The sequence below is a fragment of the Artemia franciscana genome, chromosome 14 (assembly GCF_032884065.1).
Source record: "Artemia franciscana chromosome 14, ASM3288406v1, whole genome shotgun sequence".
Taxonomy (NCBI): domain Eukaryota; kingdom Metazoa; phylum Arthropoda; class Branchiopoda; order Anostraca; family Artemiidae; genus Artemia; species Artemia franciscana.
This window is the reverse complement of record NC_088876.1, coordinates 39442102-39465950: the sequence shown is the minus strand read 5'-3', so window position 1 is coordinate 39465950 and position 23849 is coordinate 39442102. Positions and strand designations below refer to the sequence as shown.

The window sequence follows — 23849 nt, the reverse complement described above, 5'->3', positions numbered from 1 at the left end:
GGTCTCTGGAGCGACCAATTCAAAAAAACGTGGGTGGAAGCCAATCAGCGGCAATATCACAGAATAAAAAAGCAAAGAAAAGGCCACGAAAAAAATGGCGAGTTATTTCTCTTCCAATTCACGAAAAATAGCTCTGTTGAGAGTTCGTCATTTCGTCAATAACTGTAGTCATAGGGATATCTTAAACACTCTAACTAAGGTTTTGCAGCAAGCAAAACGTGAAGAGACAAACAGGAAAATTGCGAAATTTTTTTGCCGCTACAGGGACCCTAGTGAGGCAGGGCATAGCCCTTTGGATACCTAAAGACCAAAGCAGCAAATTTGTTCAAACTCTTCAACTTCCACAGAGATATGTGGCAGCTCTTGATACTCCATAGAGACCATGTAACTTTACCTTCAGAACGAGTTCACTGATATTCTTTCAGCAAAAGTCGGCGAGAAGACCATCGACGAAGTTTTGGATTCAGAATTTTATTCTGTGATACGATACCCAATGCTTCACATTCTAATAAGCTTTCGGACATAATCCGGAATACCAGCTAGGGAGAGACACCTAAAAAGATACCATTAGATGTTAGAGAGGTTAATGACAAAACTGGACAGGGCATGGCAAAATGTATAATACGAACATTGTCAATAAGAGGAATTTCTCTTAAAAATTAGCTTTCCAGTCTTATGATTATGCAAATACGATGTCTGGTCAATTTAATGGAACCCAGCATGGAATATTTGAGCTTCATAATCGTCTAGTGCCCTAAATTTTCTGGCAGGCCCACAAACTTAGCAATGTTACAGAAGGTAGTGACTTTCATCTTTTTGCATCTTTTAGTTTTTCAAGATCCTTTACAAAACATATATATTCTTCTCTTTGTCTACAAAACCATTTTGCCATTTTCTTTGATTGAAAAAGCCTTATTCTCTGAAACTTATCACGAACTTGGTTAACTACAAGGGCTGAAACCATGAAAGCAGTAGTTAGACAACATTTTTAGAATCCTGCTCAAAAGGCTGACTTAATTGCGGGAGATAATATCACAGATTGCTATGTCAATTTTTATCCAACTCCACTTTACTTTTTACAACAATTTTGATCCCAACTTTACCCTTCTTTTAAAAAACGGAAGACATCCAAATTCTACTGCTTTTCAAGTAGAGGTTGAAGTACTCTTTTGGTTTTGCAACGGCGCTACTTGCTTCAAAGAAGTATTAGGTGGAGAAAATTGCCAGTAACACCAGATTAAGCGAGTCAATCGCCTTTGCAAATTGGCTGCAACACCCCCTGTTGTAGTAGCTGCTGCCGAAAGAACATTTAACAAGCCCAAATTTATCAAAAATTTGCACAAAACTTTCATGGTTCATTCTTGACTAGATTCCTCATGTTATTAATAAATGAGAAAGACCTCCCCGATGGTAATAACTTAAACAGCTTTCTCCAGCGTTGGTCCACTTTGAAGAACAGGCACATAAAAAAATAGCTATCTTTAGTTACGGATGGTATATTCAATTTTAGCTTCTTTTTTGTCTCCGTAGATAAGTTTAAATGGTAAATGTTAATTATATTAAATTATAACGAGTCATCTAATATGACCTAGGAGTCGTTTAAAATACGTGATCTCACTCCCTGACCTTGATCCTTTGAGCCAATCTGCTTTTGACTTTAATACCAGTTCTTTGAACTTCTGATTTCCAATCAAATCAGACGTCTCCAAAGCTTTTAAAACCACCCCTTCTAAAAATAAATTACAGGTTTAGAATAAATAACTAACACAACTTCTAACGTTTGGTGTGAGGGCTAGGGGGCATCTCCGAACATGTAATTACTGGAATTTTCAACTCTACTAGACAAAATGGCTGTCTCAAAATTTTGATGTGATGTGTTCGGATAATTGATGGAGGTGGGGTTTTACTTGCACTTCAATCCATTTGACTCTTAAAAAAAACACTAGAACTTTTATGCTCCAATCTTGTTATCTCTTTTCTGTTTCTGTAAGCTCCTTCTGTAAGTAGTGCTTTGGTCAGAAAAAATATATTGTGCCCCCATCACTTTTTACTTAGGCAGTGCTATTGCGCTGCTTATGATTTGGTTAACTATAGTGTGTTTTCCATCGGAGCAATAAGCCATCTACAGCAACTGCGGCTAAATTTGAAAACAAAGATTTCTTTTCGACATTTGAAGGGATTTCGACGAATGTGATTTCTGATATCAGAGAAGAAATGATTTAATGAAAGTCATGTAGGATTAGTACTTTATTGGTAGGATAACTTCTAGGATTTTATTTTCTGCTCATCGATTTATGTTTTGATTTGAATTTAGCCTAGAATGTATTCTTATATATTTTTATATTTAAACAGCCAAGGACTTATTTTGCCTCCAGTCAGAAGTTTTGTTGCTTCTCCCTATTGTTGTGCACTTTTTATAATCATTTCAAACAAGCTCTCTGAAAACGCTAGTGATAAAATTATAATTTGGCTACTTTTTGATATCAAGGAAAGGGGGTAGGTTAAGAAAGTGAAACTTTCAGGGATGGGTCTACTGACCAAAGTAGAGATTCCTAGGAAGGTAATTTGAAGTAGATACCTACCTCCACGCCTCCCTCTAGTGGGTAGTGATCTTTGATTACTTTAAAAAAAAATTATTTTATCTAAGTGAAACCTTGCAAAATTGATTTTCTTCTTAAATGAAGCACAATAAAACCAATTTCAGCTTCACAGCTTTGCTCAATACCAAGCATCAAAGCAAATGTGCAGACATGTTTCCTAAACTGAGAAAATACCAATTAATATAGCTTAAAATTCTACTCTAAATAATTGAATTTGTTTTTTCAGAACTAAAGTCAGAGACTTTAAAAATGAGACTTTTAAAAGAGATCTAAGTCAGAGACTAAATAATGCACCTCCTCCCATGGGGTATGATGAACCAGTATTATTTATCTTTTTATTGATTGATTTTATATAAAGGTACAAAGTTATAAAAAATCAGCTATAAAAAGCATAAAACATAAAAAAAAAAATCTTATTTAAGTGAAAATGATGCAAGGTTTATAAGAAAAGCAAAGTTCCCTGATTGGCAGGATGTTGCACCAACAGGAAATGGTTTGAGGAGGCAAAGTACCACATCAGGCTTCATAACAAATGACACCTTATCTGTAGGAATATATTTCTCATTGCCCAAATGCTTCCAGAACTTCACTTCAATTTCTAAACTGTGAATGAGCAATATCTCAGCAACAAAATGCACCACCAGTGATTTTTTCTGAGCTGCAACAAGCACATAGTCTCCCACCTCTGTCTCAGTATTTTGCAAGCTGCCAATGCCTTCTTCTTTGAAATCCATTGTAAGACTATCTTTGCTTCCACAATATTCTGGTTCATCCCCTTCCTCTGATCTGCTATTGGACATGTAAGATAGAACTTTTTGTGCTTTTGCTAAAACCTTTAAATGAGCAATCAGCAGGATCACTAGATTTGCTCATTTTCTTACTTCCTGCATTTGCTTTTCCTAGCTTTTTCACATTTGCTGATGCTTGTTGTTTATTTTGCTCTTTTTCTTCTCCCTTTCAATCAAGTTTGCCATAAGCCAATTTTTAATAGGAATATCAGTTAACACAGTCAACTCAACTCTCTTGCAACCCTTCCAAGGGGCATTTTTCCTAGGAGGAGCTTTAGGATGAGGACAAAGTCTTGAGGAGTCAACAGAGTAGCTCTTCCACTGCTAAAATTTACAGAGGACATTGAAGCATCTTGTGATTCAGAAATTCCTTCTTCCTACAAAGGATCAGCAGAAAGGGTTGCTGACTCACTTCAAGAAGGGTCATCCCTGTCTGTCATGTGGGCTGCCAGAAAAGAATCTTTAGAGAACACTTGCAGGCTGAAAGGCCAGATCCCTGTCTTCTGGAAACCACTCTTGATGTTTATGGGTTGAAATGCTTTTGGGAAAGTAGTTCCTACAATCTTAGCAATGATGTAAATATAAATTACTTTTCCATGATTGTTTATTATCCAACAGTTGCAGGCCCTGTTATAAGCTGCTTTGAATGAATAAAAGACTGAAACATCTAATGGTTGAAGTTTGTTGCTTGTGTGGGGGGGATAGTGAGTAAAACTATGCCAGTGTCTTTGGCAAACTGACGAGAAGAAAGCAAAATATAGGAGTCATGGTTGTCTATAGCTAGCAAAATCTCCTTCTCTTTGCTACAACCCAAGAACTTCTTGAGGTGGTCCAGGAATGTAAAAAATAAGCCACTGGGATTTATTGTGCCAATCAACACAGTTGGGGCTCCAGTTAGCATAATTGGCCTAAATTTAGCCTGCAGGAACACCAGCATAGGGGGGATGAAAGTCCTGGGTACATTGACTGCAGTGATGACTGTTACCAGAGGCCCATCTTCATCTGAGGTAGTCTGTTCTACCTGCTTTGCTCCCTTACTTGCAAAAACTTTGGGAGAAATGTGAACTGTTGTAACATTGGTCTCATCCATGTTTCAAATTTTGTGTGGCTCAAATGTTTTCTTCTGGTAAACAGATCTCAAGTTTTGGAAAAACTCCATCACAGTCTGCTTACTAAAACTGGTAGCCCTTGCTAGGCTGGTAGGCTCAGGCTTTCTAAGGGAAATCTCAATGTTTTGTTTTCTGAAGCCAGTCAATTCCAGCAAGCTTGTTTTCCTTCCATGTTTTGGGCACTGTTGCTCCAATAGAGGAAGCATACTCAAAACCTAGCCTCCTTGCTTGTCTTTTTGTCACACCCTGATGCTGTTACCAGGTACTTGCTGAGCAAGCCATCTTGTTCTCTGGTGAATATCCTGTTGGTTTTTCCTTAGTCTGGGCAGAAATCATGTTCATCCTTGTTGTGTCTGTTATGGTACTGTAAGAGAGTAGAATGAGTTATGCAGTACAAATAAGCTGTTTCTTGTAGTTTTGCTCCTTCAACAACTTCTAGGACAGCCTTCTTCATCACATTTACAGGAGTCAAGCCTTTAGTGGTTTTCCTTGTAGGATTTCTCATTGTATAATCAACAATTGAAAATATGACACAAATTTTTCAATCATCTAAAAAAAACAATAATTAAGAAGAGTAAGTAAAAGGTAAGCTTATAGGCATATAAGTAAAAGGTAGGCCTGTCAAAGTACTAAGTAAGCTATGGAGCATGATCAACCACTGGTTCATTGTTGCCCATGGCAAGAGGCTCATCAATCCCCCATGGCATAATAATTCTTAAAAAAGGGCTAACTAAAAAAGTATTTAATAGAACATAAATCGCAAACCACAATCTTAAAGCCAAGATATCAGTTCATTTGATATGCAATAATCAGCGGGATCTAACAAATTCTTCCCCAGAAAAGTAAACAGCAAGTGAAAAACAAAATTGTTACTTTATGTCCTGATCCAAACTGAACAAAAGTACCTCAGAACATAGAGAGACTTGATGCCAATATTGGGTAAAAGGGAGGAGGAATTTCAGCAACATGAAATGGGTGATATGCCCCTGGTTCAAGGTACCCAACTCCCCCCAATATTTTTGATATCATTAGACAATTATAGGAAGACAATAATTGATTAGGAAGACAAGAAGACATTCTTGGAAGAAAAGAATTGATTAGATTCTGGAAGCAAAACCTGAATGCTGGTGGTTAGAGAATTTTCAAATTAGTTGTCTCATGAACATGTTAAAGCTTGCAATTTTGACTTTTGTTTTCATCAAGTTTTTATCAGCTTGTTGAAGACACTAGCAGCATTTTCGAAAGTCAATCAATATTTTAACTGTAACCAATTATTAAACTAATTTTCTTTTGTATGTAACCAATTTAAACCAACAAATGGTTTACATACTTAAAAATGAAAGGTATTTGTATGACATACCCACTACCACTCAAGAAGTGAATCCTAATAAAGTACACCTAAGTATGTAAATATATATTGCATAGGAACCAAATATGGGTAGATATTTACACATTAAGTGGAGGAGAGGGGTAAAGTGCAGTGGGTAATTTTGCATGCAAAATGTGTTAGCTACAATTATTCTGCATATTATGAAGTAAGATTTTTTTTTACTTACTGCTGTCCAAATACTTTACCCCCACTCCCCATATATCTCAAACTGTATATTTCCCATCTATTCTGTTACTTCTCTTTGTCTTGTTTCATGCTAAGGTAAAAGAAACTAGCCAAAGAAACTGGTTTATAGTGTGTCAATGCATGAACAAATTGAACAGTAGTGGGTATATCATACAATTACCTAAGGAAATTCACATACATGAATATATAGGCTAGGCTATATAAATAAATTACAATAAATAAATTACAACAATGGAAGACTGGTCAGTTTAGGAAAAATTTACTTTTTGGTTATAAACTTGCTGGTACAATTTTCACTAGTCTGTATTATAAGCTGGTTTTGCCTTTTTTTTGCAACTATCTTTTTTTGCCTTTGAGAAATGTCTTGCTGGAAAAAAAAAACACATTAGATAGTGTCAAATCAATAAACTACACGAAACTCATTTCGACAAAGAGGCTTCCAAATATAACAGTGTCCAATAATAATAATAGTGAAATATATTATATACTATATCATGCTTATATTATATATTATATACTGGTAACAGGCATTTAAAATATTTACCTATTAATGATAAAGATTCCTGTGCTCCTAATCCTGTCCCCCTTAGTATATGGTATAACTTAGATAAAAATCTACCATGTAATTCAAAATCCAATGCTAAGTTGATGTTTCACTGTCAAATTTGTATCTGCATGGATTTATTATGATAAGATCTGGTAACTGTGTCATTAGATGAATATGAATATTGTAGTCTCTCCATTTTAAACATGAGACCAAAATGCATAATGAGAGGTGTCACTTCACAAAAGTTTTTCTTCATGGAGGTTTTGCTTTCAATGAAAGTGCAAAGCAGAGGTTTCATTATAGTTACCATGAAAGGTACTTTCAAAATCTAGGATGGGGTGGAAGGAATCTGGTATTGATCAAAATATCAAAAAAATTCTCCCTTAATCCTTCTATGAATGCAACACATAAATAATACAGGCTCAGGATAAAAAGACTTACATCTTGCAACTTTGATAGCAGTGGTTTTGTTTTATCTTATTTTCTTCCTACAGTTGTGTGCTGCAGTTGCAATAACAGTATGTCCATTATAAATAGCAATAGTATTGACAATTGTTTTGTAGAGGGGGTTGAAGCAGGCTGCACAGAACACATTACATTAAATACCTCATTTAACCTGACCTAAACAAACACCAACTATATAAGGTAAAGATACCAGGGATTTGACAGTTTTTGTAAAAAAAAACAACAAAAAAACACTTTTTCTCTGGAAGGGTTAATTTAATGACTTTTGGTTTCAAAAGGGTTTCAGTATGTAGGAAAAACATCTACAAATCTAACTTTTTGATTAAAAGTTTGAAGTTTTTTCAAAAAAGGGAACAAAAATCTGATTTTCTGAAGTTGGAGCATCTTCACCTACAAATTCAACAGAACAATAAAGTTACCTGTTTTTGACATAAGTTGGAACCCAATTTGACATGTGTCAAAATACTTGTGGGTAGATCCTGGTGCATTTGACATGTCTATTCTGTTTGCTTTATTTTTGTTTCTCTTCAACTTTATTTGATTACAGTAGTAAATGTGTAAAACACTATTTGGATAGTAGAAGCAAAAAACTGAAAAAATTGCCCAAGTACAGGGATAAAATTTGATAATCAAATGGAGTGTGACCTAGGTCTCCATAATTAATGTGTGATAGAACAGTATGATATAGGTCTGTATAAATGCTATCTAGAATGGCCCACTTCTTCTTAGCTTCAATGTCCAGCAAAGATTTTTTTGTTCATATTGAAAGTGTTGTCAGCATTTGGCCATTTCAAAGCCAATCAAAATTAATCAACTTAAAAAAAAATAGTTTTGACTATCCTTTGTCTGGAAGGTCAAAATCTTGAAGTATACATGTCCTATTTAAGATTATTTGAAGTTTGTGACACCAAGGAATTTAACATGTTTCAGTAGCATACTGGGTGAGATTGGGTCTTAGAAAACAGGAGTGGATTTCAAGAATTTTGAGAAGTTTATTTTCTTTCTATTTGACTTAGTGAAATTTACTTTCATGTGTAAATTCTTTGCTTTGTCCAAAACATGGGTAGGGTTATTTCTAATAGTTCAATGACATACATCAAGGATAATTAGGTCATCTACATATTAACACATTTGAGAGAATCTTACCAATTTCATTAATCAATATTAAACATTAGAGTGGTTCTAACAAGGTTCCTTGAGGAATTCCATGCTATTTAGGGAGGGGTTCAGAGAGAATATTTTGTATTTTACAGCTTGGGATAAATTTTAAAGAAAATAAATATAAAATTTACAAAGAGATGGTCTACTTCAAATTTATTCAGTGACAAAGGAATTAGGTTGTTGCGATCAACCAAATCAAATGCTTAAAAATATGAACATAGTATGAGGCCAAGTGGCAGTTCCTCAGATGATAGAAAAATCTAGCAAATCAGTAAAACCACAATTGAAAAAAAAAACAAAAAAATTAATGTTTCTTTTTCATGTGAAATATTATTAAAAAAATAATTATCAAAATCTACTGTTGTTGAGAAAGTACCCATAAATTTTCATCAGAGGACCCTTGAATTTCAACACCAATTGTTTCTCATCTGTTTTACATGTTCAGTGAAGTTTTGACAGAGCCACCTATATTTTGATAGGGTCTGTTGCTGTCTGTCAAAAATTTTTACAAGGTTTACAACAAGATATTTACAAAAGAAATGAATTTCATAATCAAAGCCAATATCTACATAAGAATTTGGCTGAAGGAACATTGTTAGTTGGTCTGGTATTCTGCTACATCAGACAAGAATTTTAGCACTTGGAACATAGTTTTGTCAATATAATTTTACTTGCCATTTTAACTTGATTTTATCAAGAAAAACCCAATGTGGCTACATTTTAGAGAAGATCAGATGTATCTTGATGCATTGGTGCTGTTCCCAACTTATTTTTTGCAAAAAAAAAAAAAAAAAACAAGTAATGACAAATTGAACAATACATAGGTAAAAAATTATTGGGAGCTCATTTTCGTCAAAAACAGGAAACTGATAGAATTGAATATTTTCTTCTTATGTGGGTGTGTTGGAGATGGTGTCTATGTTTGCATTGTCAAAATATAATGACAGCATCAAGAGATTGTTTTCCAAGTCATGACTAAGCAGAGTTATCCAGTTTTGAAGAAAATTTTTTACAGTGGCTCCAAAATTGCACAGTCAAATCATTGGTGCCTTTACCCTATATTCAATATTAACTGACATTAACCTACAATGTAGTTTTTCCACTTAGCCTAAGCTAATTGTCTCCAAATATAGACAGTCTTACATATCAGAATTCTTAAGTGTGTTCTGGATAATTAACAAGTAACAAATTTTATTCAAAATTAAAATAAAAAAGTTGGTGATTTGAATCTTCATACCATTATCTTGTAGGAACAGGCAGAGAAAAAGAAACACCCTATTTTTGAGGTTTTTCATGCATAAAGTGAATGAACCAGGTACAAAACAAGTTCCTGGACCCTAGTTCAGAATTTAATTCTGATTTTTTCTAAAGCATCACTTTTCTAGTAAACCGAAATTCTTTAGCTTGCTATAGTTCTGTTGATCAGTAGTGTTAATGCTGTCTGAGTGGAAACCTGGCCATTAAACTCCTTTAAGCTGTTTACAAATAACATGTGTTTACAAATAAAAGTTGAAATTATTCCAACAAAAGTAAAGGCACTAAAAACAACACAAAAAATAAAAGACAATTTTTGTTTTACCTTAAGACATACTTTTCGAAGACACAAAAATAATTTAAAAGAAAAGTTTCTAAAGTTTTGAATAAATGAACAAAATACCATATTGAAAATCCATCACAGTGAATACAGAACAATCTACAGCTTTTGAAGACAAAATATAAAACTGGAGTGCCATTTCCAAGTTCTATTGATAGTAGGGTATGTTTTATAAGTGGCATTAACTTATTTCAGAGCGAATATTATGGAGTTGTCTGAAATTCCAAATATGGCTGGACTTAGCACCATTCCTGAGACTTCTGTTGTTAAAAATGGTAAGTCATCATATTAAATTTTGGTAACAAATAAAAACAAAGTTGTTTTGCTTTAGTAACTATTTTCTCTTTCTTCCTCTTGCTTATAAGCTTCTCCCTAATAAAAATAACAAAAAGAAAGAGCATACTCTGTGCAAAAGCTTGGATCTAGTCCTTAAGAGCTGAGGGTAATGAAAAGGCTATTTTATAACACAGAAGTTTTTCCATAATTTTTCCAGTTTGGGAGACAGCAAGTCTCCAGGCTGACAAATTTCTCTCACTCTTTGCAGTTCAATCTTTCCTGTTTTCAATTCAGAGAAACAGTTTACTCTTTCCTGTTTGCAGGCGTAAATAATAATTGCAATAAAAAAAAGTCATTCCTACCAAAGAATTTATTTTGTGGAGCAGCAACACAAATTATCTCTTGGTAACTGAGCACCCCTCTTGGTACCTAACCAACAAACAATTGATTTTTATTTTGTGGTGTTTATTTTTGTCTTCTTGTTTATTATTTCTATTATTTCCTTGGCAAAAAACACATAATTCAGTCAGATTTTCCTTACTTGTCAATTTTGTCAATTTGCCCAAATGCATTAAAAGATGTCCAGGTTTTGCTAGTTTTATATATTTCTGTAAATAGATCTTGAGTAGGAGGGGTGCAAATTTTTTTTTCGATTTTTCTGGGGAATAGAGTTTATTCAACTTCCTCTTTTCCACTGCACGTATTCACTTATGTTGCAAATACTGTTTTTTTTTATTTCATAAATACGTGGTATTTGTTCAGTATAGCTAAGCGTGATTATCTAATAGTTAGCCTACTAAAGATATTCCATGTTTCATTTTCCAAGAAATATTGTTCTTATGTTTATTGTAAATATTATTTTCACAACATAGTTTTGTTATTGATTTTAACCAATACTTATCGTAGATTTAAGCTTAAGCCCCATTGAATCTGATGATAGTTTGAACTGAAAAAGTCTGATTATTTTTTTTTTGTGTGTGTGTGTGTAGATGTGTCTAATAATTGCGATTTTGCCTTCAGGCTATATTTTCTGTCAATTTAAACTCTTTTAAAATATAAGATTTTTTTAAGTATAAGATCAGCTATAACTTTTCAATGTTTCTATCAAATAGTAAGTGGGGTACCTATTTTCTTTCCTATATATGTATTTGTTGTTCAAAATCAAATGGAAGCTTTAACAAATGGAATTCAAAAGAAATGAATTGAAGATGCAAAAAATGGAATTAATTGAACGATTTCATTATCTGACACTAATGGAAACTGGGATTAGCATTAAAAGGAAAAAACAACATTGCCACCAAGTGTTTTGCAACTCTTTTTACTCTAGATAATTAGCCAACTGATTAGCCTCTAGACCACATAACCTGTGGAAGAATTTTAGGATTCCTTTTTTAAAATCTAAATCCTGAGATTTGGTTTTGGTTATTTGCCAAAGATAGTATGATTTTTGTCCTTGTAAGGATTGTTATCCATTATTTTGGGATAATGGGTTGAAAAGGGGAAGCAGTTGGGCTTGTTTTGCAGGTTTTTCTGATGAATGTGTTTGATGTCTCTTTTATATTATACTTTCTTTCAGAAGTTAAAGAGGCTTTATCAAGTGACAATGAGGAGTTTTTTGACTTTTCAACCCATGTTTTGTCTCCTAAAAGGGAAGATGTTCCTGTGGGTTGTGGCTTTTCAGGACCATGTAAGCTTGAACCTGACACCCAGGAAGTGGGCTCCATGTGTTTTGACAGTGAAGGTACATCTCACGTACTTGTTTTTTTTTATAATCAAATATATCGGTAATATTTTATTACCCATTCATTTGATTCAGTTTCAATATTTTATTGGGGAAAACTAGAACAAATTAGAGTTTGCTAGAACTTCATCATCTTAAGATTTGAAACTGGTGAAGTCAAAAGGACTTCGAATTATGCAATGTATTGTAGACAACAATTCCTGCAAATTTTGGAATTTGCAAATTTCTGTATAAAAAATTCACAACTTTTGTTCAAAGAATTTGCTTAAGTTCTAAAGTGAAATTGAACATTAGTGTCGTCTTGTACTGTGGTAGCAAATAGTAAGTATTATATATGATTGTGATCCTTTTTTCACTCTGATTGCTTATCTCCAATGTTGTAAATCCAGCAGAAAATATATTATTATTATTATATAAAGCTTTCGAATAGCATTACTAAACTTTTATAGTAAGATTCAGTTTGCCTTCTGAATTTTGGAAAATTCATCAAAGCAATTTAAGTGTTAAACACAACAATTCAGTCAGTGTCAAACAAGCCCCCAAAATAGACCCCTGTTCTTGAAAAGAAAGACAAAATTATTATGCAAATCAGCACTCTATTTATGGTGTTTGCAAATCATAAAGAGATATGCTCATTAATCATTAAAGAGATAATCTACGATATAGATTATATCGTAGGTAGAAACTTCCATAAACAATTTAAGCAAAAGCCAGTTTAAACAAAAGTAAAGTAAATAAAATTTTAAATAGTGAGATGGTTATTATAAATATTCAGTTATAAAAGAATGTCCAGCATTTATACGAGTAAGTCAGAGAGGAAGAGAATTTTCTATGGAAGAAGTGAAAACTATATTTCCGTTATGTCTAAAACAATATTATTAGTAAGAAAAAAATGGTGCGAAAAAAATAAAACTACTTAAAGCAATGACATGCACATGAGCTTTGAGATTTTTCTTATCATAGTATCTTTGATATAAAAAAAAACTTTTTTTTTTTTAAGATATTTCATAATATAAAATGATGGAACATGAAATTTTTCTTCAGACGTTTAAGCCACTCTCCCTAAACACAGTAATGTCAGTGGCATAATCTGGCAGTGCGGACAACTTATGATGGCACTCCAGGTGTTGACACCAGGAGAAGAAAGTGGAAGGTCAGGTTTCTTCTGAAGTATACCTACCATGTAGTTTTTCCACTGAACCTAAGCTATTTTGGTTTAAAATAAGAATTTGCTTATTTGACCCTTCATAGCCCTATCTTGTAGGAAAAGATAAAGAAAACGAAATACCAGATTTCTGAGTATTACCATTCATGAAGCAGCTGAACCAGGTACAAAACAAGTCCCTGGGCCCTAGTTTAGAATTTAATTCTTATTAAATTCAACGATAGTTAAACGAGTAGTATAGATGCTTTTCTCTCCTAGAAGTTTCCTTGTCTCCTAAAGAGTTTACTTGTAAAAAGTATCGTGACTCAAATTTTCGTTATTTTTACTTGCATTATCATTTTTAGAAAATGCAGTTTCCCATTTAGAAAAGTAGTAGGGGGGGATATATACACAACGAGGAAATCACTCCCAATCCAGTTGAGAAAAAGTCAGTCTGACCTATTCAGGCTAGATTAGAACACAGTTGGCAAAAAAATCTGAATACAAAAGACATATCATCCATGTTCTCATCACTACAAGCAGAATGAGGTATAGTGGGTCCAGAGCAATCCCCCTCTGTAAAATACAGAAACTGGGTTTGATATTCACTTCTTTGTTTGTTTGTTTGATCTATTCCCCCAATTTAGCTTATCTTGTCTTCCCCCTAAGGTCCAGACCAATGTGTGTCTATACTCTACATGCACTAGCACACAAGTGTATCACAAATGGAACTGTAGCACTTTTGTGGGAGGAACTTTCCATGGAGGAGTTTCTGTAAGGGGAGGGAATGTTTCATTGAGAGTGAGCCAGCTTTACCAGCTTTATTTGAAAAAAAAGAAATTAAGTAAAAAACAAGTTTTTTCAATGAAAAAACGGTTAACGATGTAATACTTCTGAATTATATTAAGAAGCGTCTAAAGCTTAAGGCTTTTGTGTTAGCTAGCTAAATACACTGGAATGATTTATACTTAAAAACACATATTCAAAGCTTCAAATTCTGCACTTTATTCAGTGCCCGAATTTAATCTACAAATAAAATTCTAGTTTGTGAAAATTCTATTTATCATATTATCATGCTTTACTTTGTTCATTTTTGTATTTTGTGTTCTTTTTCTCATTTGTTGTCTGTTTTTTATGTCTTGGTACTGCTTATTGAGAATGTTTGATCATACTTTGCTTGTTTTCTTTCTCTTACTTTGTTTTGTTACAGAAGTTGCATATGCTTCACCAGACAGTGTCGAAATGATCAAAGGAACTTCTATTTCATCTCTATCATGTGAACATCAACAGCAGCCTTTGAGTAATACTTCCAGAATATTTAATTTAACATCTGTGTTGGACTCACAGGATTTGGGTTGCAAAGACGAAGGTATATTTGAAAATAATAGCGTTTTAAAATTAGTTTGAAAAGGGAAATTCTCTAATTCACCCTTCGCCCAACCCAACTTAAATACTTATCTTCCATTACCCCACACATTCCAATGAAAAATTGATTACTACATGCTATATCCATACATGCCATATTTAATGCCAAATTTCAAGAGAAAAGAAGATACCAGTAGCAGGCAAGGACACTGATAGATAGTACATCTCCGAAACTGCGGTTCCACATGATATGAGTCACAAACCTGGAGCTCATAGAATCGATTTACCTTCATCCCAGGGCACCATGGACGTTATAAAATCATTTATCAGGTTTTATTATTTGTTCAACTCTGTTTTAAGTTCTATGTTCACAAAAAATCCATAAAGTTAAAAGACATAATTCCCATCATTTTCTAAAATAGTCAGGCATAAAATAGTCAGTTAAAATATTCAGGTCACGGAAAGGTGATCATTCATTAAACTCAGAAAGGAATCTGCTTCTGACGGTAACCTTGCTTTTTATACCAATGAGTAGTTGATGCTGTTGGGCTTTTGAAGGGCAATCAAAGAATTATTTTTTTCCAAGATAAAAAAAAAGTAAAATAAAAATTAAAATTACTTAATATATTTTAAGTATAATATTTGTTAAACTTGAAAAGCCTTGAGATTTTATTTTTGTTGCTATGTTTTAGTTGGTGTAATGAAAAATAAGAACACATCACACAAAAAAAGAAATGTTGCCACCTAAGCACAAATGATAGTCTGAGCTTTTGATGGCTTTTGAGATGTATGTGTTTCCTATTTGTTTTGGGTCTCCTCCTTTCTTGTTTCTTTGATTGTTATTTCAGGTCGTTTAAGTTTGGAATATTGTGTGACTTTAATTGTGGTTGTCATTGGCTTAATACGGCTCTATAACTGTAAGAAAGTTGTGCTTATTCGGTTTTGTATTCTTGTTATTATTTTCAAAATAAAATTATTGTACTTTGCTATAAGGTACAGCATAGCTAGTCAAGTAACAGTTGAGCTTGGTCGAGCCCATAATATAGACTTTAACCAGCCATAACTAAATGAAATTGTAAATTTTATATAAAATTGCAAATTATTACCAACTATTTTGTGTGAATTTCAAAAGGGGATTGAAAACATTTGATAATGGTTAAAATTTGTGAAAATGTTGATTTTGATAGCTTGATGTTGTTTTGATTTCTGCGCTCCCCAAATCCTAGCCCTTTCCCCAAAAAATAAGTTGTTGCAAGTGTGTGTTTTACCCCACTCTGGTATCCGAGTAGTCCCATGCTTATAAAACAGACAAATAATCACAAAGAGACTAGTGACAAAGGATCTTGTTTAAAAAGAAAAAGAACGTCGTAACCTCATACCTGCTTTTATGATATAAATACGTTAGATTTTAGTGCAACGGTGCCTTCGCTACTATGAATATGGGTGATTTTATTAGCTCTATAACACCACAGGAAAGTTTTTCTAGAGTCCTTAAGAAACTAGAGCAGCATAGACGAAGTTTTAAACTCAAAAGGTGATTTTGAAACTATATAGCTTTACGACCTTTTTTTTTAATAAGCCAAAGGTAGAAACGCTGATACTTTGCTATTATGCCTTTCCAGTCCCCAGAGGCTGGTTCTCAATAAGTATAAATAAGTTAGCTCTAGTTATTTCTATTTCGATAAATTAATTAGCTCTCATTTGGATATGAATATTTTTGAATAACGTGCCAAATCATAAAATTGGGTTTCTATTAATCTAATTACCTTTTATTATCACACTATATTATCACGGTTCCATCAAACTATAACGCTTAGATTTATTCAGATCTAATGTTTAGTGTCATTTTTCATGCTTGTAGTCTGTTTTTTTTATATTGTTAGGGTTCATTATTTATTGGTAAATTATTGAGAATATTCAATCCTACTTTTGTTAATTTCTATCTCTTTGTTTATTTTACATTTTTGTTGTTGAAGCTAGAGGTATCTCATCAATAGAAACTGAAACGATCAGAGAAACTTCTATTTCTACTCCATCATCTGAGCATCAACTGCTACGTGTGGGTACTGCATCCAGAATAACCAATTTAACATCAGTTAGTTTGAAAAAGGAAATAGTTTGTCAAACAGAAAAGTTTTTGTAAATTGTACAAGCATAACATCAACATATATATCATATATATACACAAGTTTATATTAACTTTTATTATTATTGCAATTGTCTAAGTTTAAAAAATTGAATGAATCGCCTTGCCTGAAACTCATTGCAGAATGGCCCAATTTGGACTTAAGGCGCTTGTTTGCATGTTATTCCACGCAAATTAACGGTCCTGTGTCAATTCTAAATTCTTGGTTCAACCTGCCTATGACCATAGGTAGGCGTGCCTTTACCTCTCATTCCAGGCAATCTAATGGCCCTATATCAATTTTAAATTCTTGGTTAACCTACCTGAGACTAGGCAGGTGTGACTTGCTAAAAGATAACAAGGAAGTATTGGTCCAATAAGAGGCACAGTTACTCCCACCGTTTACCCGTGCCATTTAACCAAACACTTGGAAAACTATAAGTTCTATGACTTTCATAGCTCTATGACTGTCTACCTTAGTTCTACTGCCCTAGGTATGACGCATGGACGGATAATAGACAGACATATCTATCTATTAATAAATGAACTAACATAATTTTTATACAATCCTAATAAGGATTGTAAATTGAACTCTCTCTCAATTGAACTATCTGTCTTGGCTTTTTCTACAATTAGCCAATACTTGATGCCCACAACTATTCGATTGAATTCAAATTATTATATAAATGTTATACAAACCTTGTCTATGGTAGCGCCAAAATAAAGTGCAATGTGGCAACAAAAAATGGTGTCAGTTATTATGCTTTCTGCTGTTAAGTCTTTTTTATGAAGCGTGCACCATCTGTGAAATATCTTGGAGTAATAATAGATGGGACTCCTAGTTTCTCAAAGTTTATACAATGTATATCATCTAAACTTCCTCGGAATGCAGGGATTCTGAGGAAGTTGAAATATATTTTCCTGTTTAATATACTTAGAGTGATATATTTTTTATTGTCCATCCTTATTTGATCTATTGTTTTCCGGTGGGGTCATCTACCTTTGGAACAAATTTGAAGTCATTATGTGTTCTCCAAAATTCGGCGATTCGGGTTCTTGTTAATTGTGATAATCGTATATGAGTTAGAGATAGTTATACAAAAATTAATACTTTACCAGTTTCAGGTCTTTTTAATTTTTATATGGCTCTATTTATGTTTGATATATTGCATGAACACGCACCTGAATTTTTGGTTGGTGTGTTTGAGAGATGAGCCTGAATATGAGACAAGGAATTTGTCAGCGATTAGAAAACCGATTAAAAGGTCTACAAGGTCTGCATTCTCGATTCGCCATGTTCTTCCTTCTATAAGGGAGTCCCTTCCTTTTGATATAGTTCTAATTATGATAGTCCTACTTTTTGTGGGCTGCTTAGAGACCATTGTTTTGGTATTTATGATTTATGATTTTCTTTTTTTTATATATAAATAAAGTAGGGAAATAGTGGATAAAAGTGTTGTTATATTAGGTTAGTGTAGTACAGGGCCTCAAGTGGTGACTTTTTTTTGCTTTTTTATGTTTTCTTTTTTGCTTTTTAGGGGAATCCATTGATAAGTAATTTGTTTTGTAGTTTCGAGAATGGCCGCACAAGCCATAAGACTTTTTGGAAAATTTTTCTTTTTACGTATTTTCTTGTGTTTTTTAAATAAATTCTCTCAGTCTCACTCTCTATGAGGTCCTCCCACCCCAATCGCGGACGAGCTGCTTTCCGTTTAACCCTAGACAGTTGACCGGAAAAGACAATCTTTGGCAATCTGTCATCCTTCATCCGCAGTAGTTTGTTTCACGAAAGAACCTAACTTCACTTATTGAGTGTGTTCTGAATAATACACAAGTACCAAAAATACATTTCAACTCTACAATGATGTTTATTGGCTAAAAATGAAAGCTGTACGTCTATTTAGTCGAAACTTCAGTTTGTTAAACCTAACTTTGTCCGGAAAACACGGTGAAAGGGGTAATGGTGGACGCTTTTCCCTGTAGATTTCCATTTATAGAACTACATAGTTATTTTCGGCTGTCTGTGAGTTTTTTGGTACAATTGCCTTCCTAATTTATGCAAAGTTGCTGTTAAATTAGTTTTCAAAGTGTAATTATGATACAATTTGGATGTAAGTTCAACTAGGGGACTGGGGTAGAAATGGAAATTATTTATCATAATCTATATATTTTTTTTAATCCCGTATGACTTTCAAGTTGTAAAGCTGATAAAGATTTTCTGTATTATTATTCCAATTCTAATTGGTCTATGAAGTGAAATTAATTTCAAGTTTTGTTCTTTATTATTTTTTTTCATTCGAAATTGGTTGGCAATTAGATACCAAACAGGTATCAGTTGTCGAATGTTCGCCTTTCATTGTAATTGCTATGATGTCTAATTATTGAATCGTTTTCACCTTATTTAATTTTAGTAAAATAATTGTTTACTATAGAGATAATTCATTCTACTGTGTGCAGTTCTGATGGTGTTGATCAACCAAAACTCTTTGGCCCAAAACCAATTGTGAAGGTGAAGAAGCTGACAAAGAAGGCTGGTCACTTAAGTCATAAGAAGCTGACAGAGAAACCGTATAAGTGTGACATTTGTGAGAAAACTTTTTCTTATTCAAGTAGTTTAATTTTGCACCAAAGAATACATACTGGTGAGAAACCGTATAAGTGTGATACGTGTGATAAAACTTTTTCTCAGTCAAGCAGTTTGATTCCGCACCAAAGAATACATACTGGTGAGAAACCGTTTAAGTGTGATATATGTGAAAAAACTTTTTCTAAGTCAAGCAGTTTGACTAAGCACCAAAGAGTGCACACTGGGGAGAAACCGTATAAGTGTGATATATGTGAGAAAACTTTTTCTGATTCAAGCAGCTTCATTAGGCACCAAAGAGTACACACTGGGGAGAAACCGTATAAGTGTGATATATGTGAGAAAACTTTTTCTGATTCAAGCAGTTTGGATAGGCACCAAAGATTACATACTGGTGAGAAACCGTTTAAGTGTGATATATGTGAGAAAACTTTTTCTCAGTCAAGCAATTTGATTCATCACCAAAGAATACATACTGGTGAGAAACCGTTTAAGTGTGATATATGTGAAAAAACTTTTTCTAAGTCAAGCAGTTTGACTAAGCACCAAAGAGTGCACACTGGGGAGAAACCGTATAAGTGTGATATATGTGAGAAAGCTTTTTCTGATTCAAGCAGTTTGACTAAGCACCAAAGAGTGCACACTGGGGAGAAACCGTTTCAGTGTGGTATATGCAAGATGAAATATTCTTCTAAATTGAATCTTAATAATCATATAACAACCCATTCTTAGAAAAAGGGCAAGTTCGTACAATAACAATTTCTGCGGTCTTGCTGAACCCTGTATTATTTTGCCAATTAGGCCAAATTAAACATATCCTCTGTTCAAGATTGAAAAGAAAAAGAAAACTAAAAAGAAACGCTGTTGGGACAAATTTGGCTACATCCCTGGGAACCTTACTAAACAAAGAAATTCCCGGAACTATTAGAACCTTTATTTTGCTTTTTGTTTTAATTTTTTCATTCCCTTTTGCTATGCATCCCCCCTCCAAAAAAAGAACCCAGTTTATGTATGCCTATTGAGTAATCATCTCTGTAAAGTCCATTTTATTCTTCTTTTAATATATTTCCCAATTTTCTTAACCTATCCTCTGGATCCATTGATTCATGGAATATTTGTGTTGATTTCTTGATGTATTTTTCTTTCGCCGTTTGCTTTAACTTTTTCCTTCATTTGGCTATGACTTCCTCTCCCCCCCCCCCCCAAGTAAAGTCTTTATTTGTAGGCCTGGTTGAGCTAAAACCCCTGTAAAGGCTATTTTATTCTTCTTTTAATGTTTTCCCAATTTTTTGAAAGTTTTCCTGTATATTCTTTGGACTAAAACATTGTGAGTAATGGTTTCTGTAGGTTTAAGTTTGTACTTAGAAAATTAAATCTTTAAAATCTTGTGAAAATAAAGAAGTGAGAAATATTGGTTAATCCATACAATCAGGTTCAAAAGCTCCTAAATCTGTATATTCTATTGTGAGAACTTTGGAAACAAATTTGTTCTGTTTTGTTTCTTGGCAACAAAATGATGTGTGAAGAAATATCCAGATGATTTGATGAAATTATGACCCATTATTCCAGTTCATTTTTCTCCAAAATTGGCCAAAAGTTCTAACATTTCGACTAGCTCAAAACTCTGGTTCGTTGAATGGGCAGGGGGGAGGGGCTGTGGTTATACTTTAAAAACCTTACCCTAGGCATAGACATACTCTAGACAGAATAGATGGGAAATATATACTTTGTGCTATATATTTGCACATTTGGGGGAGAGGTAAAGTGTTTGGACAGTTTGAAGTCAATAACAATTCTTAGTTCATAACATGTAGAATAATTGTACTTAACACATTTTGCATACAAACTCGCTATACTTTACCCACCTCCTAATTTGCAAATCTAAAGCCTAAATTTGTTTCTAAAATAACAAAGTAACTATTGAAGAAACCGGTTTGGGCAACATCAAAACTTAAAACGAAGTGGAGGGGACGACTCCTTTTATATACGTAATAATTTCTGTACGTTTTAAGTTTTATGTTGCTCCTTACTTTCAGTTGAAAATTCTTGTTTTTTCTTAATTTAACTAGCGATCGTTTTGAAAAATACCAGCAATTCTGGCTCTTTATCCATGAAAATTTCCGGTACTTGTATACTATACGCCGGTCTTTCAAGTTTGCAATACGTAAAATTCGAGAACAAACCGGTTTCTTGGTTAATTTCTTCGTTACTTTAGAAACAAATTTGGGCTATATATCTGCACATTTGCATGTTTGCACATCATTTTACTAATATCTTTCAACATAAAATCGGTGTGTCTGAAATGATTAAATTGTAAAATGTGTCTGAAATGATTAAATGATTAAATTGTGATATATTGTACTGAAATTGTGAAACAAACATTTTTCATATCATGAATCTGATTATCATGAATACATGAATTTCATATCAATGAATCTAGTCTCTATATCATTTTTAAAAATAGCTATGTCACATTTTATTTTTCAATTGAAATATCTTAATCGTTACATTTCACATTTACCTTTCAGAGAAAAAAAAATAGGGGCTTCTGACTCCATAGACAACATAACTGGGTAATACAAATTATATTTTCTGAGGTCCAGTAGTCGTTTTGCTGATTATGGCATCTATTTTCTCGTTAACAACCATAGGGGACTTTGGTCATTAACAAATTTACAAAATGGGACAACTATTTACATAGGTTTTCGTATTTAGCATACAAATCACACTTGTATCTTATGAAAAAAAATAACTGAAATTTTTTTTACTGAGAATAGTATATACTGCTAGTATATAGTATGTATAGCTAGGATTTGCCTGTTTGTTTTCTTACTCAAGGAGGGAGGGGGAAATGTTTTCGTTTTCGCCACGAGTTTTTGTATATTACATAACATTTCTAATTTTTTTTTTAGATGAAAAAAATGTAATTTTCAACTTATTCAAAGCCTAGTAAGCCACAAATATGGCGTCTGTTAAATTTGAAAAGCACATTATTCCCAAATTTGAATTGGTTTCATCAATTTAGGATTATCTTCTCGAGATCAGTTGCTAGAGCGAATTAAAAATCAACTTTAGTAAACATATGACAATCTTTGAATACAGGATAAAAAAAGAAAAAAGACATGTCCCTTCTGGTGTTTTCTATGAAGACAAAAAAATTCCATCCTCCCACATTATATAAATGGGCACATCCAAAATGTTGACACTTTTACATCCAGTTGTATGTGTCTTGTAATTAAATAATTTTTTGTTCTTCAGTTTCTGTTTTGTTTCGTTGAAATTTTCACTTTTCTTTTAACAGCACATTTCTTTGTTCTTCATTATCGTTTATTATTGCTTTGGATATTTTTTAAACACCCTTTGTCTTAGCTGCTTGGATTGATCATGCCACATTTGATGGTCTAGGCCCGTGATTCCCAACGTGGAGCACATGCCCCACCAATGGGGAATTGCAATATGTTGGCTGGTCACGGGAAGGACGTGCACTCTTCGCCTGACTACTTTAGAGCCATTATTAAAAAAAACAAACATTTTTCATGTAAATGGCGTCTCATTCAAATTCATTTAAAGAACACAGAAAAACATGATAGTGATCAAATGACGTTATAATTTGGACAAAATGGGTGATCATGTATCTGAAACCATGTAACTGAGCTTCCATACAAATCAACCACATTTAACTGAATCCTCATTTAACTTGACCCACGTTCAACTCTAGACATTTAGCTGAATCCTCGTGCAGCTAAACCCCTGTGCAACTCAAGCAGCGTGTCGTCCTTCGACTGAACCCCGTTCAACTAGATCCCCTGCAACTCAACCCGGTTTAACTAAGTCGTCATTCAACTGGACCCCCATTTAAATCAACTCTCTTTTGACTTAACCCTTATGTAATTCACCCATTTTTAAGTTAAGCCTTGTTTTACTGAACTTAACCCAATGCCTAAGAATAAGTTCGAAGTAGTACTGATTAGAAGCTCAAAATATGCTTCTGTCTTCGTTGGAATTTCTAACTTATATTACCCATTTAGGCAAGCTAAACTAATTTGGAACAAAGACAGAAACAGCAGAGCTGTGATTGCAATCATTGGTAGCCAATTAAAATGCTTCTCTGTCAGGTTGTCCTTTGTGTATCTTTTTATGCATGGTAAAGTTAACATTTACTCCATTCAAGTAGGACTTAATCCAGTTTCCATCTAAATGACAAGTTTTGATTTTTTTTTTTCCGTACTTGGTAAAATATTATGATTATTTTGTTTTGTTCCTTTGAGCAGGGAGGGTTGTTGATTCTGGGCCTCAGCTCTAAGAAAAGGAATAGCTTTTACTATGGGGGGACTTAACTTTTAATAGGATATAGTGTTTAATTTATGAAAAAAAAAGTTCAGAAAGAATTTGAGGAAAAATTCAAAGGCATTGGGAAGAAACTTGAAGGCTCAAAAATTGCTGCTGAAGAAAAAACAAATCTAAAAAAAATATTGTGACGGTAGCGATTATTATATTTGTAATCAGGTTTGAATAATGAACTAACCGTCATTTTATTTGGAAATTTCCGGTGAAGCATGTTATGTAACACCAAACCACCACAAGTTAATGCACAGCCTTATGGGTTTGGGGAAATAAAACACTAATTCCGAGAACCTCAGATGGTTTTCAGACATCCGAAGGTCTCCCTACAATGTTCCAGTGACCGGCTAGTTATAGAGAAAGAAGAAGAAGGCATGTTCAGGTATCAAGCACTTTTTCTTAATTTCCAAGAATTTATTTCCTAATTAATTTC

General features: G+C 33.5%; 1 protein-coding gene across 3 annotated transcripts; it reads left to right on the top strand.

Annotated features, from left to right (window-relative positions):
• Nucleotides 1–2183: 2183 nt before the first annotated feature.
• On the top strand, nucleotides 2184–22301 carry LOC136035699 (zinc finger protein 271-like). 3 transcript variants are annotated; one of them, XM_065717640.1, is made up of 5 exons: nucleotides 2184–2253; nucleotides 10036–10115; nucleotides 11693–11857; nucleotides 14212–14370; nucleotides 18924–22301. In XM_065717640.1, the coding sequence occupies exons 2-5, from the start codon at nucleotides 10046–10048 to the stop codon at nucleotides 19805–19807; spliced, it is 1278 nt and encodes a 425-aa protein (XP_065573712.1). In that variant the 5' UTR covers nucleotides 2184–2253; nucleotides 10036–10045; the 3' UTR covers nucleotides 19808–22301. The 3 variants fall into 3 exon arrangements, with proteins under 3 accessions (XP_065573712.1, XP_065573714.1, XP_065573711.1); XM_065717639.1 differs by lacking the exon at nucleotides 2184–2253 and having other exon boundaries at nucleotides 2324–10115; XM_065717642.1 differs by lacking the exons at nucleotides 2184–2253; nucleotides 14212–14370 and having other exon boundaries at nucleotides 2318–10115.
• The last annotated feature ends 1548 nt before the right edge of the window (nucleotides 22302–23849 follow it).

Excerpts from the sequence above, each read along its gene's own strand:
- LOC136035699 (XM_065717640.1), top strand. The coding sequence starts at position 10,046 with ATGGAGTTGTCTGAAATTCCAAATATGGCTGGACTTAGCACCATTCCT. Across the intron at positions 11,858-14,211 it reads CATGTGTTTTGACAGTGAAG|AAGTTGCATATGCTTCACCA; the intron begins GTACATCTCACG and ends GTTTTGTTACAG. Across the intron at positions 14,371-18,923 it reads TTTGGGTTGCAAAGACGAAG|AGATAATTCATTCTACTGTG; the intron begins GTATATTTGAAA and ends TGTTTACTATAG.